This window comes from Euprymna scolopes, chromosome 1, assembly GCF_053919585.1.
Source record: "Euprymna scolopes isolate OS-2025 chromosome 1, ASM5391958v1, whole genome shotgun sequence".
Taxonomy (NCBI): Eukaryota; Metazoa; Mollusca; class Cephalopoda; order Sepiida; family Sepiolidae; genus Euprymna; species Euprymna scolopes.
Window position 1 is genome coordinate 155,906,344 of NC_136482.1, and position 14,575 is coordinate 155,920,918.

A 14,575-nucleotide genomic window follows, 5' to 3' on the forward strand; every position below is an offset into this window, starting at 1 on the left:
TTTTTGTTGTTTTTGGGGGTTTTTGTTTATCCGATTGTTTTAAAGAAGTTTTACGTCCGTTCGCTGTTTTATTTGTTTTGTTTTGTTTTTTCCGATTTTTTAAAAAAGTTTAAACAGGGTTATTAATTTGCTTATTCTTTGCCCCCCCCCTCCCCCATACACACACCTCCAAACACCCAGGCAACGCTGTCCTTTTTTTGGGGGAGAGGGTTTGTTTTTCAGATTTTTTTTTTAAAGCAGTTTTAGTTTTACGTTCGTTTGCTGTTTTTTTTATTTGAGTTTTTCCGATTTTTAAGAAGTTCTTAACCCTCTCCCCCCCCAACACACACACACCTCCAAACAACCGGGCAATGCCGGGTACCCCCTGCTAGTTACTCATAAGTTTCCATCAACTGGATGCAAATATGAGCATCTAATTACATTTTTTTGCACAGCCATCTTGCCCGTTTTCCAGAAAATCTAGGTAATGTTAGTGACAAGCAAGGGTAATGCTTCCATCAAGACATCAATAACATGGAAGTTCACTATCAAGGTCGTCGGGATGACACCATGCTTGCAGACAACTGTTGGTCTATCAACACAATGATGTAAGAAGGCCCCCTCCCCACTCTAGAAAATCAGAAGGGCCCCCTCCCCATTCTAGAAAATCAGTAAAACGTCAATTTATGGGAGATGATGTCTATGCTTAGCATGTTTTTTACAACTTTAAGCTTTAATTGTGAATATTATGGTTTGATTTTATGAATATGTTTCTTTAAGTTACATAAAAATATTGTTGCTTTGATTTGCCTGTTTTTATTGTAGCTATTGGCTTCCTACAAAGGTGGGGGGTATACCATAGCAGAAAAACTACACCTGATAGAAAAAAAGTGACAGCATTTCTGGAATCAGCACCCTCAAATTAGATAAAAACAGTTGAAACATTTTAGACACCATGACAAAATTTTTTTGTTGGCCAGTGTAATCGAAATCTGATGAACAGGCGATTTTGACCAAAGTTAACACCTTACACAGCTTAACATCACAAGTGAATTTGAGAAGTTTTATTACCACACAAGCCGAAAGGTCCGATATATAAAATCAGCAGTAGGTTCTTTGATATGAGAGGAGCGCATTCGAAATGAATGTTCATTTAAAGCACAATTGCACCATGATACTTGACTCTTTCATTTTATACTTTCATTCAAGTCATTATATATAAAAAAATTGGTACTTGTACAGTTTAATCAAGGTATTAAAAAAATGAAAATATCGAAAAAAAAAAAAAAAAAGGTTATATCCGTTTTGGACTGAAGATCTCCCCCCCCCCCCCAAAAAAAAAAAAAAAATTTCATCTAATTTGATCAAAGTAGTTTTTTTTTTTTTTTTTTTTTTTTACAGCGAAAAAACACGTTTTTATGAGAGAACATTGAAGTCAGCCATTATGGAAATTTTTAGAAACACCACGGGGAGATAACTCCATGTAAAGCACCGACACTCCCTCCCCATCTTTATTACTAGCTTTTCTTCCTAAAAATCGAACCTTTTGCTCGGTATCATAACATTTTTTTTTCGCTGTAAAAAAAAAAACTACTTGATAAAATTAAGTGAAATTTTTTTTTTGGAGAACTTTGTTCCATAACGGATATGTACACTATAACCTTTTTTTTTCGATATTTTCATTTTTTAATATTTTGATTAAACTGTACAAGTACCAAAACATTTTATAAAATCCACAATAGGTTCTCTACAGTGCAGTGTAAACTACAATGCATTTTGGACTAAGTCCATGTGGGGAGGCATGTGAAACTTCCTCCCGGTGCACTGCAATAGACCCCCAACTAGAGCAGGCAATCAATTTGATTTAAAAAAATAGGCGATTTCACTGATTTTGATGACAATGAAATATGAGAGTGTGAAACATTCGTTGATCATCATTCAATCCCGGGCAACGTTGGGTCTCCTTGCTAATATATATATATATATATATATATATATATATATATGAAAATTAACTGATAGCATGAAATATAATTTTTATTGAATCATTAAATGTTCAAAGACAGAGAATAGAATAGAAGTTATTTTTTAATCCATAGTATTTTAAAAATTGATACTTTTATCATCAGAGAAAATAAATACTTCAATAATGCAATAAAAAAAGCCCCCCCCCTCCCCCGAACCCTTGCAGTTATGGAAACTTATTGTGGAAGTGGTAAAGAATGTATAATCCATAATGAATAAATAAGATCCAACAGTAAATCAGGTTTGCAATTTTGTGGATAGTATGAAAATTGAAATCTTACAAGCTACAATCATAATATATATATTTACATACACACACACACACACACACACAAAAAAATATTCCATGAATATTCTATATGTTGTTGGGTTAAATCGATCCTTCATCTCATTTGGGAGTTGGAAAGGTATTTAATGTTGTGCATAAGCTTCTTAATTTCTTCTCATTTTCATATTTTCTTTTTATTTTAACAGGTTTACTTTTATGCTGAATCCCAGACAACTGTAACAACCTACCCAGGTGGACTGGAAGTACTCGAGTTCCCCAAGTAAGTTTCTGTTGTTTGTGAAGAATTGCTGTAATCTAGAAATCAAGCCCCCGCCCCCTTTATTTTCAATGTGAATCCAAAGAAAAAACTCTTTCAAGAATAGATCTTTTATTTATTTTTTTTATCTGTTAATTGAAAGTTAGGATCAAATCCACTTTTCAATGCACAAAAACAGACTAATTCATTTCCCTTTTGAAGGGAAATGTGTTAATTTGTTAATTGGTTCGTATAGCATTACTTTTATTGATTCACCTGATCTAGAGAAAACTCGATCCAGGGGTCGAACTCCTTTAATATAACAGACACCTGAATAGGATCATTGAGTAGTAGTGGAAATGTAACTAAAATAAGCAAGAAGAGAAGGAGAAGATGTATTTGAATCGGTGGTAACTTTAGAGTGTGATACTATAAAGTGGAACTGAGTCACTAAGTGCTGAAGGGGGGGGGAGCAATAGACAAAGGAATAGGAAGTCTCTGACAATAAACAAATAGATGGGAAGTTGCAAACAATGAATCTGTAGATATTTTTAGATTGAGCCTTTTAGATTTGACAATGATAATAGAAACCCACAGAACAGATAAAACAGGGAAGGACAGTTTCAGGTAGCTGAGGTTGGGGGGACTTCAGATACCGACACACAGAAGACAGTTGACAACTAAATGCCATTTGCGGCGGATGGGAGCTAATAGCGACAATGGTTGGACAGTTTTTAGAGTTGACTGCGAAACAGAAATAGACGAATTGCGACTGACAGACGAACGCAACATCGATAGAACGGGGAGAAGACACACACACACACACACACACACACACACACACACACACACACTCACAAGTCCAACCGTCAAATATATATCAAACATTTGTGTTGTGTTTTTCCTTCCTTTGTTCCACGGATTATTTTACTTCCACTTTGTGACCCGCGTGTGTTCTGTCGGCAGCCGCCAGTGTGAACCAAAAGATGATGACACTGCCAACAAGAACGATGAAGAGATGGAGGTAGTAAACCATGGCACACAATATGGGGTCGGCGGCTTGTCGAAGGGAAGGCCACGTGCTGTCACAAATCTTACAATTCTCTTAGCAAGTGATATTTACCAAAATGTTATCCAAGAAAATAGTCACTCAGAAGTGTGCAAATTAATGAAATTTTGTTATACGTAACCTTAATTGAAACACATTGAATTGAAATTGTTTATTTTGAGCAGCATGAGGTGTGGCATTTGTGCTTATCAATAGTAAATTCTATTCTTGATCTTTCTGTAAACTGCCTGAAGAAGCTTTTCTACTTTGGACTTTGTTCATCTTGTATAGATAGATGAAAAATAGAAATCTCCTTTTTGAAGCTGCCACTTTTTTATCCCGACACCATACCAATCTGGAATGATTGCAAATCCAGTTGGCTTAGTTACAGACAACCTACTATTCTATAGTAAAAAAAAAAAAGATTTTGCTTTATTTTATGAATACCAAACAGTTTCTTTTTATTCTCTAAAAGTAAAATTTTAGAAAATATGCACATTTGTCTATTTTTTTTTATTACAAATTTAGAAGTTTACCACCTCCACAATAAGTTTCCATAACCACAAGGTTTTTTTTTTTTTTTACACTACTGAAGTATTTATTTATTTTTTTTTTTTGTAAATTTTTATAATTATTTTCCAGGGGTCAAATTGAAAAACATTATCCCGATGGAACTCAGGAGATCACATTTCCAGATCAAACGGTCAAGTATCTTCGACCAGATGGTTCTGAAGAAAGTCATTGCCAAGATGGGACAATAATCAAAGTGGATGCCAATCGAGTCAGAACTTTGGAATTTCCAAATGGCCAAAAAGAAATTCATACAGAGAAATTCAAAGCAAGTCTTTTCGCTTATCTTTTTACCTTTTTTTTTACGTCATCTTTTTGATCAGAATATCATAAAATTAAATAACTTGTGGCATTTTTCAAATTATCATCCAGAACTTGTTATAAATCCTGTTACATCGTTGGTCTAGACTGAACAATTATTATGATTGTTATTGATAATTGTTAAAGTAGAGACAAAGCATGTTATCAAGGCGAAAGGTATTTTTAGGATAAAATTATTTACGTTAAAATAGTTTCCAAAAATGTTAACTTGGTGAAAATAGTGGTAATTAACATAAACAAAATATGTAGATGAATCATCCAATTTGTGTCTTTAGTCATGTGGAGTTAGTGACGTAACACGATAGTTTGAGAGACACATAGAAATTAGTCAAGAGTTGGCAGTCAGAGAGGAAAGTCGCTTGTCAGAGGGAGAGAGACAGTTGACTGACCGAAATGGCTCTGAACAGGGGGAGACTGTCGGGAAATAGTAACAATCTAAGACCAACGTACAGCTTTCCAATGGGGAAATGAAGCTGCTGTAAACACCACAAAGACTTTGGGTCATACGAATCTTCATTTGTAACTTTTTCAACATCCATCAAATCAAGATCAACCCAGATGAATAAGATGTTTCTCCATTGGTCGATGTTGACCTCCTCAAAGAAAACTGTATGTGTCCCCTATTGTAAAGACTATCTATCATAAATGTTATATGTGCTGTTTATACATTCCTTATCTAGATGGTCACATATACACATCAAATATATATATATATATATATATATATATATATATACACACACACTTAACATCTTAGAGACAATTAAATATATCACACATCAAACAGAAAATAGACACATTCATATATAGCTACTTATATTTTTTCTACTGCTCTCTCTCTTGACTCAGGACTGCATCCTAATCAACAAAGTTTCTGACAGCATAGATACAGCACTCTTCCTCGACACTAGCGCACAAGTACATGTATTTGGTGATTTCAATGTCCACCACAGTAACTAGCTTGGATTCTCTATTACACAGATGCAGCTGGTAGCATAACACATAGCTTCTCTATATCTCATTCCCTATCACAGACAGTTACGTTTCCGACACGTTTCCCAGACCAGCAAGATCAACAAGCCTCACTTCTAGATCTATTTAGGACCACAGTTTCTGATGATTGTGTAACGAATGCCCATAGCCCACTCGGGAATGCTGATCACGCTGTGATAATGGTAGAAAACGTGCTTAATTCTCGACCCAAAACTGAAAAGCCATTGCTCAAAATGTCAAGGTATTATAAGAAGGCTGACTGGGAAGTCATCAGGGATCTTATCATAGATGTCCCATGAGAAAATATCTTTTCTCTTCCCACTGAACAGTACACATATGAGACCAATGAATGGTTCAAAACTGCAATTGAAGCACATGTTCCCACACAAAAGTTCTATAGCAAACTCCACTCTCCACAATGGTCTACTTCTACTTGTGCAGCTGCCATTGCTCAAAAGCAGCATGCATACCACAGATTTAACTGACAAATCCAGTACAAATGGACAAAAGTTTATAGAAGCTAGTAATAGAGAAAGTAATTGTAAGAATGGAATAGTGACCGCTAAGCGAGAATATACCGAAACCAGAAAACGCATCGAAGGACAGAAATTATCAACCCGTAATTTCTGGAAAATCTACAACAGTGTAGTAAATAATGGCCAATCAACAATCCCCCTCCCCCCACTATCCAACAATCATGAGGTTATTTGCATGGCAACTGAGAAGGCTAATGTGCTTGCCAGATGGTTTGCTGCAAACTCCACATTGGACCCAACGAACCACTCCCTCCTTGACTCTCTTTTGCAGACAGACACCACGCACGATCTGAAAATTACCTCTTCTCAGGTGCATGATATCATAAAAAACCTAGACACTTCAAAAGTATGTGGACCCGATCTCATCCTGGCTGTACTATGAAAAAACTGCTCCGCTGAGGTTGCTCCAGTTTTCTCCAAACTTTACAAGAAATACCTTAATGAATTTCGCTGTCCTGATTGTGGTACCAGTTTACAAGAATTCTGGCGAAAGAACTGACCCATTAAATCGCCCCATTAGCCTCCTCCCTCCTTTTGCCAAAATATTTGAGTCCATAATTAACCAAGCTCTAGTCTATCACCTTGCAGGTGCTAAACTTCTGACCGATCAACTATGGATTTAGACAAGCCCGTTCTACAGCAGATATCCTAACTGTAATCTCTGAATGTATATACCATACACTGGACAAAGCAGGGAAGGGTAGAGTGGTAGCTCTAGATATCTAAGGCTTTTGACAGGGTTTGACATGATGGTTTCCTCAGGAAAATCAGATCATACAGTATCGTTGGACGAATATTTAACAGTTAAATCTTTCTTAAATAAGAGAAAAATCCAGGTTGTCCTTGACAGTCGTACATCTAAACAATATGATATAAATGAAGTTGTACCTTAGGGGTCTATCCTTGAACCTTTATTTTTCCTAAGATTCATAAATGACCCTGATAAAATTGTCTCTGAGATGGGTATATTTGCTGATGACACCATGAACGAAGGAAAAACAAATGAACACCTATCTAAGCTGGTTTCCTTCAATAATGACAAGAAACCTTCTCAACCACTAATAGCTATAGCTAAAGGTAGATTACCAGAAAGTATTTCTTTCAAACTCCTTGTCTTAATGTTCATAGGAAATATGAGTTGGAACAGATAAATTGAGAGCATTGCCAGGGCCGCTGCAAGGAAGGTGGGCTCTCTCTACCATGCTAGAAAGTTACTTATGCCTGAAAGTATCCTGTACCTCTACAAGGCCACCATTCGCCCATGTATGGAGTATTGTTGTCACTTTTGGGCTGGTGCATCTGCTACTAGTCTCATGCTCCTGGAGAGGGTTCAAAAGAGAGTCGCCAACCTGAGAGGTCCTAACTGTCATCTAAGCTTCAGCCTCTGTCCCATCGACGAAATGTCGCATCCCTCTGCCTGTTTTACAAGTATTTTAATGGTGGATGCTTCGATGAACTACTAGCTCTTGTACCTCCTCGCCTTAAATACCCCACAAAAAACCCGACATGCAGCAAAATCCCACCCCTACACAGTAGAGCTCCCTAGATGTAAGAAAGCCTTCTACTCTAATCGTTTCTTCCCCAGAACTGCTAGACTTTAGAACTCCCTTTTGGATTCCTGCTTTCCCAACTGTACTGACATGCAGAAGTTCAAATGAATGTGAACAGACATCTTACAGCTCAACTCCCTACATAGTATCTCTGCAACTTATGGCCCTGATAGTAGCCACCTACATTAAAGTGGCACTGCGTCTTGTTTGGGGTGAAAATAGAATACTCGTAAATAGATGAACACATTATGTAGACGACCCCCCCCCCCCCCCATCCTTCAGCTTAGATTCTTTTATCCTTTCTTATCTTATCTTTTTCCATTAAGTTTTATGATGAAGTTTTATTTTCAACTGCCTGGATTTTATGGATGAGAAAATAGTTGTGTGTAACCTTTTTCTGCTTAAAACTTCTTTATTTTCCTCTGTCTCTCTCATTCATATGCTGCAGACTTTATATTAGAAAGAAAGCCGCTGACTGTTTAACCTAGTTTAATTGATTTTTTTTTAACAATTATTAATAAGAAAAAGAAAAAATTGGTGTTACAGCAAAATGTGCCGTTTTAGTTGTTGTCCATTCAGGGGTGCTTGAAATCTATTTGATTCATGTGTTCTTTGACAACCGTTGCACTAATTTGGTCCATGGTAACCTGAAATGAATGAATACTAAGAATATTTTTGCTTTTACTATAATCAGCTTAGGGTCATAATGAATCCGTATATGTAAGGCTCGTATGTGTATCTTTGGTAGTTTTAAAAAATTTAAGCTGAACACACATACACAGGCAGACAGAAATATGACTTTTTCTTTATATCAGGGTTCATACAAACTTGAAAAGTCCTTGAATTTTGACTTTTGCCTTGAAAAGGCCTTATTTCTATTATTTGCTTGAAAAATCCTTGAAAATATGGAAAATGTCTTGAAAATTTCTTGAAAAGGCCTTGAAAATTTGTGTTGAAAATATTAAAAATAAAATCTAAATAAATACTATTAAATTATGTTTTTTTAAGTATTAATAAAAAAAACTATTAAAATATTTTTTAAATATTGAAAATAAAATCGAAATACATTGTCCTGAAATTGCATAGTATTATTGTGGATACAATAGTTACGTCCCTTTATCACAAAACTACCTCGGGTAGTTTTGTGATAAAGATTGAAATTTCCATCTATTTTTGTTCTCATTTATAATTTAATTTTATAATTTTTTTTTTTAAGGGAGGGAAGGAGTAGTGGTGACTTCCATAAATAAAATTACTTCTACCCTCTACCTCCACCCTAAAAAAGAAAAAATGCTTTCCTTGTGTGGACAGAACTTGCCAATGGTGCCCCCCCCCTCCAAAATAAAAAAAAAATGTGATAATTTAAAATTAGGCCAGTCAGGCCAAAAAGAAAATATGGACACGACAGCAGCTATCTTGGTTAGAAATTAAAAACCGTCAAGAGAGTTAATATTTGAGATGAACTCAAAAGCATTTAAAACTACTTAAAAACACAGAAAAATGATAGCGGTAGATTGCAAAGTAACTATTCTTCGTCATGGTAACATGTATTTGTTGTATATTCGATTTTTTACCACTTTTTTGAATTGCTGTAAATTGTAAAACAAACCCCAAATTTCGTTTGAAAACCTTGAATTTTGTATGGAGAAGGTCTTGAAAATAGACATTGAAAGTCTGTATGAACTCTTTATATAATAGATGAAAGAACATTTTTTTTAAAAAATAATTATAAACTTCTGCATATTTCATTTACTCTCAAAGAAAAACATGAAAAAAAAAACAAAAACAAATTCAAGATGCAAAAAAGATGTTTCGAAAACATGAAAGAAAGGGAAAAATGTAAATAGTTATAGAATATTAAGTCTTTAAACAAATTCAAAGAAAAAAGTTTTTTTTTTCTTTACATAAAAACAGCATTCTTATACTTAGAAATATCTTGAAATGAATAAGTATATTAAAACAATTGTCAGTGCAGTGTAAGTCGATGAACACTTTGGATTATTTAATGTTGATTAATGACTGAATCAAGTCCTTGAACAAAGAAACAGAAACCGGTTTATTTTTTTCTCACATTTAGTGTGATATGTTCTTTTAACCTGTTTAGAAACCTTTTTGTCACACATTTAATATATCCAGAATGAAACTGGTAAATTATAAAAATTTTATGTAGAAAAAAAAGAACAAACTTCTAGTGGGTGATTATGAAGTCTTTTCTCTCGTATTTAACACAAAGTTTGGCAGAAGGGAAAATTTATGCAATAAATTGTGTCAATTGTTTAGAGTTGTTCAAAAAGGAATTTAATCTAACATTTTCTTTCTCAGGAATTGTGATAAACACATCTTCCAAGCCTCTATTTTTTACAAGAATATCTATTATATAGCTCTCACCTGTCTGTTTGAATGTATGTATGTATGTATGTATGTATGTCTGCCTAAAGCTTTTCTCAGCTGCATCGGACAGGTTTGAAACCGCTACTGTCTAAAAGGGCGATGTCTCGGTTGAATAATATGTAAAAATGTATATGTGTTTGTATGTCTGCCTAAAACTTTTCTCAGCTGCATCAGACCGGGTTGAAACCGATGCTGTGTGAAAGGGGTGATGTCTTGGCTGAATAATATGTGAAAATGAGAAAAAACGGTCAATCATTTCCTACAGAAATAAAGATTTGCAATGAGGGAGGGTAGCAAAAAATTGTTCCTTCATGACAATTTAGCCAAACACGCATGCGCGAAAAACATTCTTTCTTGAATTAGTTTAAATAGAAAAAAAAAACGATGTTACTTCGCTGACGCGATCGTAGAGTAGATGTTATAGTGACAGCGTCCTTATCTTAAGATTGCACGTTCGCGCCAACATATCGGACATTCTTTTTTTCGATTTTTAAAGTTTTCATATTTAAACAGTGTTATTTATGCCATTTTTTTTTGTTTGTTTATTCTTTATTTTCCCTTTTTTTTTTGTTGTTTTTCCATCATGTTCACTGTTTATTTTTTTTAATGATTTTTTGCTGATTTTTAAGAAGTTTTAACATTTAAACAGCGTTATTTATGCCATTTTTTTCGTTCGCATGATGATGATGATGATGATGATAAATAAAAATTTTGATTGATTATAATTGCTGTTGTTACCACTTCTTGATATAAATCCATTTTTTTTTTTTTTTTGTTGCGTCTGTCATTGAATTTTTCGTTTGTCTCCAAACATTTAAACAAACAGTTACAAGGTACCTTAAATAAGTTTTCAAATGTTGTATGGACACTTTTATTCGTAGTACACACATGAAACTCAAGTCTCCTTTGAAGTAATCTTAAGTTGCAATGAACTTGTTGTACCATTACAACAACTCCTGGAATGCCCCATGGAAGTCCTCTTGTGTTCGCGTGTCAATGACCTTGTCACAGCCTCTTTTATCTCCTCAAATGTCTTGTAGCAACAGCCTCTAAGGTTTGCCTTGGGCTTAAGAAATAACCAAAAGTCACAGGGAGCAAGGTCTGGACTATAAGGAGGGTGAGGAAGTCTTGATGCCCATCTTGATCATGACGTCTTTGAGTACCCTTGCGACAAACTTTGTGCAAATCTTCCACATGTTCAGTTTCTCGAAAATAACTGTGTACAGTTCCCACACTGATATTAAACTGTGCACGTATTGTCTTTATAGACATACAATCGTCCTTATCTCTGAAATTCTTGAATTTGACCAATCAACTCTGGTATTCTGATTTCCTTACTTCTCCATCTCCTCTTATCATTCCTCACAGACTCCCTGCCTTCGTTGAATCTCTTATGCCACTCAAAAACTGAAGCTTGATTCTTGCAAGAGGGTCCAAAAGCAGTTTGAAGTACTCTATTCATTTCTGTGGCATTTTTTCCAAGTTAAAAACAGAATTGTATTGAATATCGTTCTTCTAAAGTGTCTTCATGTCCAGATTGCAGTTTTGAAATTCACCAGCTGTGACAATCAGGTTGGGTGTATTCTAATTCTTGTAATAGAAGTTCACCTTAGATCATAAAAATTGGTCAGTCATTTCATAAGATGTATAGCAATAACATACTAAATTTTTAAGTCTACAACAATTTTAAATGCCAGTACAAAATGTCTGGAAACTTATTGAAGGTTGGTATATCCTTTAATAACAATTGTGTTTAGTGCACAAAACGCTATAAAATCATTTTTCTTTGCTTCTAAACAAACAATAGTAAACTATTAAACTTGTAAGAGGAGAGAGAGAGAGAGAGAGAGAGCGTGAGAGAGAGTGTATTGTTTCCTTTTCATGCCAAAAAGTAATACTTGTTGCACGAATATTCAGTTATTCACAAAGATTAAAATTACTGACTTTTATAGATAATATTCTCTTAGGTGGTTATCTAAAAATTGTTTTTGTGTCATACGATGTTAACTTTTACAAATATTGAAGCTCACTTAAACCAAATACTATTGATGATTATTTGTTAAAGGACTCCCATAAAAGTAATTTGTTTAATATATTTTTCTTGTTTTTCTCTTTACTTAGAGAAGAGAATATCCTGATGGAACGCAGAAGACCATCTATCCTGATGGACGGCAAGAAACAAAATTTTCCAATGGACGAATCCGCATCAAAGATAAAGATGGAAACATTTTATTAGACAAAAAATTTTAAACTGATATTTTTTTTTATACAACCAACATGGCCGACATTCTTCCTTCAGGAATTAGAATTTACATTGCCTTAATTTTTTTTCCAATTTGAAAAAAAAAAATGGACAATAATATGAATTTAATTTTATATTTCTTCATTATTTCACCAGAAATTAAAAAGTCATTTTTAAAAAAAATTATCTGTTGACATTGAGCTTTCAAAAAATTGTAAAAAACAAAACAAAGAATCCAAGTCATAATTTAACAATGATTGTCATTCTTAAAAACAAAAATAATTTCGTTTTTCCGATTGATACAAAAAAGAAAATCAGAAGTTTTCAATCTCATATTGGCCAAATGTTATAGAAAAGAAAAAGACAAAAAATATCTCTGCATTTGTTCCTCCACACACATATATGAGAAACTTTTAAAATCTCGTAATATTTTTAAGATAAATAAAACTTTAAGCAGTTTAAGAAAGTCATTATACCTAATTTTAAAACCCAACTGAGCACAATTCATATCTCAAATCTAAAGTTTTTATAATTTGTTATTTACAAAAAAACCCCCAAAAAACAATGCCCTACCCCCATGCATATCCCCCCATCACATGTATATAAGTAAAGTCCTTAATTTGCTTTCTATAATAACTGCAACATTTTTAAGTTTTATCCGCACTCAGTTTTTTCTTCCTTCCCTTTACAACCAAAATCAACTGACGCGTCATATCTTTAAATCATCAAGTCAAATAAAACTGAAAAGAGATAAAAACAAAACAAAAAAAAAAAACCACATAAAAAAGTATGTATTTAAAACCACCGAATTTAACAAATGTTTCAATACAAGACAAGATTTTTACCACAATGTGGCGTTAATTTATCTTTTCTTTCTCTTTTTTTTATGTCCTTTTATATAAATTCTGATGTTTCCATTGTACACATTTCATTCTTATATTTCATTCAGTTTTTTAATATTTAGAAAAGTAAAAATTCTCATTTACATTAACTGCAGGTGTTCTTGATTTTTACCAGCAAACGTCTTTAGTATTAGAATATTTTTCTTCTGAAAATGATATCGCAGAAGAAGGAGTAATTAGATAAAGACATAATTGTTAGCATTTATTCTTTTGCCAACACGCATAAGTAGAGCGTGGCACAAGGCTATTTTAGTGCAAGAAGCTGATACCTTTCATTATACTTGATTATTAATAAACTGCAGTATTTGCGACATGGCAAAATAGGTAAGACAGATGTGCATCATGTAGTCTCCAAATCCTGTTACAATCCAATTGATCTTTTCCAAAGGATTAGCCCACAGTTTCCAATAGGCTATAAACAATAATAGAAATTACCGTATTTGTTATAATATATTTGCCATATCCCATCTCCATTTTCACTCCTATAAAATGCTGAAATTGACAGATGTTTGTTGAAAAAAACAAAAAAAAACAATATTTGGAAGTGACATACACATCAGTTTAACTCAATCCTTGAACTTCTGCGATAATATGCAATGACAGCAATTTTGACCTTTGCATCATATGCGCATGTTGTTTTCTTTTTTTTTAAGGGGAGAAACTGCATCATTATGTGATGAAGAAATACAACAATGTGTTAAATGATCCAAAAGGGTTGATATGCCATTAAACAAATCAACATATTCATTAATATGTTTGCTTTATCAAAGACAATACATATTATTAAACTTACTCTTACTGGTTCCTAGCTTTAGTGCTTGATGGTTGAAGCGGTTGCATCTCTTATAAGTTTTAAGGCGAAAAGAAAAAAGACATAAAATTTTAATTTTGTTGCACTTCACACTTTTTATCTTATTCAATCTCGCTTATACAATGATGGATAATTTTAATGTAATATTACTACTACTACAACATAATTGTTTGTCCTGCCTGTACTACTACTGACTATTTATATGATTGTCCAGTTCAATCTGTGTTCCAGATTACGTAGATTTGGTTTGGTTGTTTTACCTCTTCTCACATTTGTTTTGCTAATGTCTCAGCTCTTCTTTGAACTTATATACTCCTTGTTGACAGATCTGCCACCTGATGCAGTGTTCAATGTCTCCCAACTATCCACTGTATGTATTCATACTAGCTTCCATCATCAAAGCTTTCATCACCTCCAGACTTTTGATCCTAATTTCAGTTACCGGTTCCATTAGGGAAAAGATGGATACCTGTGCAAAGAAATGATCAAGAGCGCCATTGCAAGTATTTTATCTTCACTGAAAGAGTGGAATCCAATGGCAATGGAGAAACTCAAGACAAACGGTACTTTTTCTACAACTTCAGGAGGATGCCAGAACTTTAATTCATCTGAAGGTCACCTATTATGTGCTGTCAAACATGTATTGGTACAGCTAGTGTTATATAAACATCCAAAATGACAGC

At 34.0% G+C, this 14,575-nt stretch overlaps 1 protein-coding gene across 2 annotated transcripts in view; it reads left to right on the plus strand.

Annotated features, from left to right (window-relative positions):
- Positions 1-13,101, plus strand: part of LOC145276814 (uncharacterized) — a 124,090-nt gene extending 110,989 nt beyond the window's left edge. For both annotated transcript variants that reach the window (XM_080128149.1, XM_080128156.1), the window contains exons 22-24: positions 2,479-2,552; positions 4,219-4,414; positions 12,059-13,101. In XM_080128149.1, the coding sequence (XP_079984275.1) occupies positions 2,479-2,552; positions 4,219-4,414; positions 12,059-12,187 (399 nt within the window). In that variant the 3' untranslated portion in view covers positions 12,188-13,101. The remainder of the gene's footprint in view (positions 1-2,478; positions 2,553-4,218; positions 4,415-12,058) is intronic.
- The last annotated feature ends 1,474 nt before the right edge of the window (positions 13,102-14,575 follow it).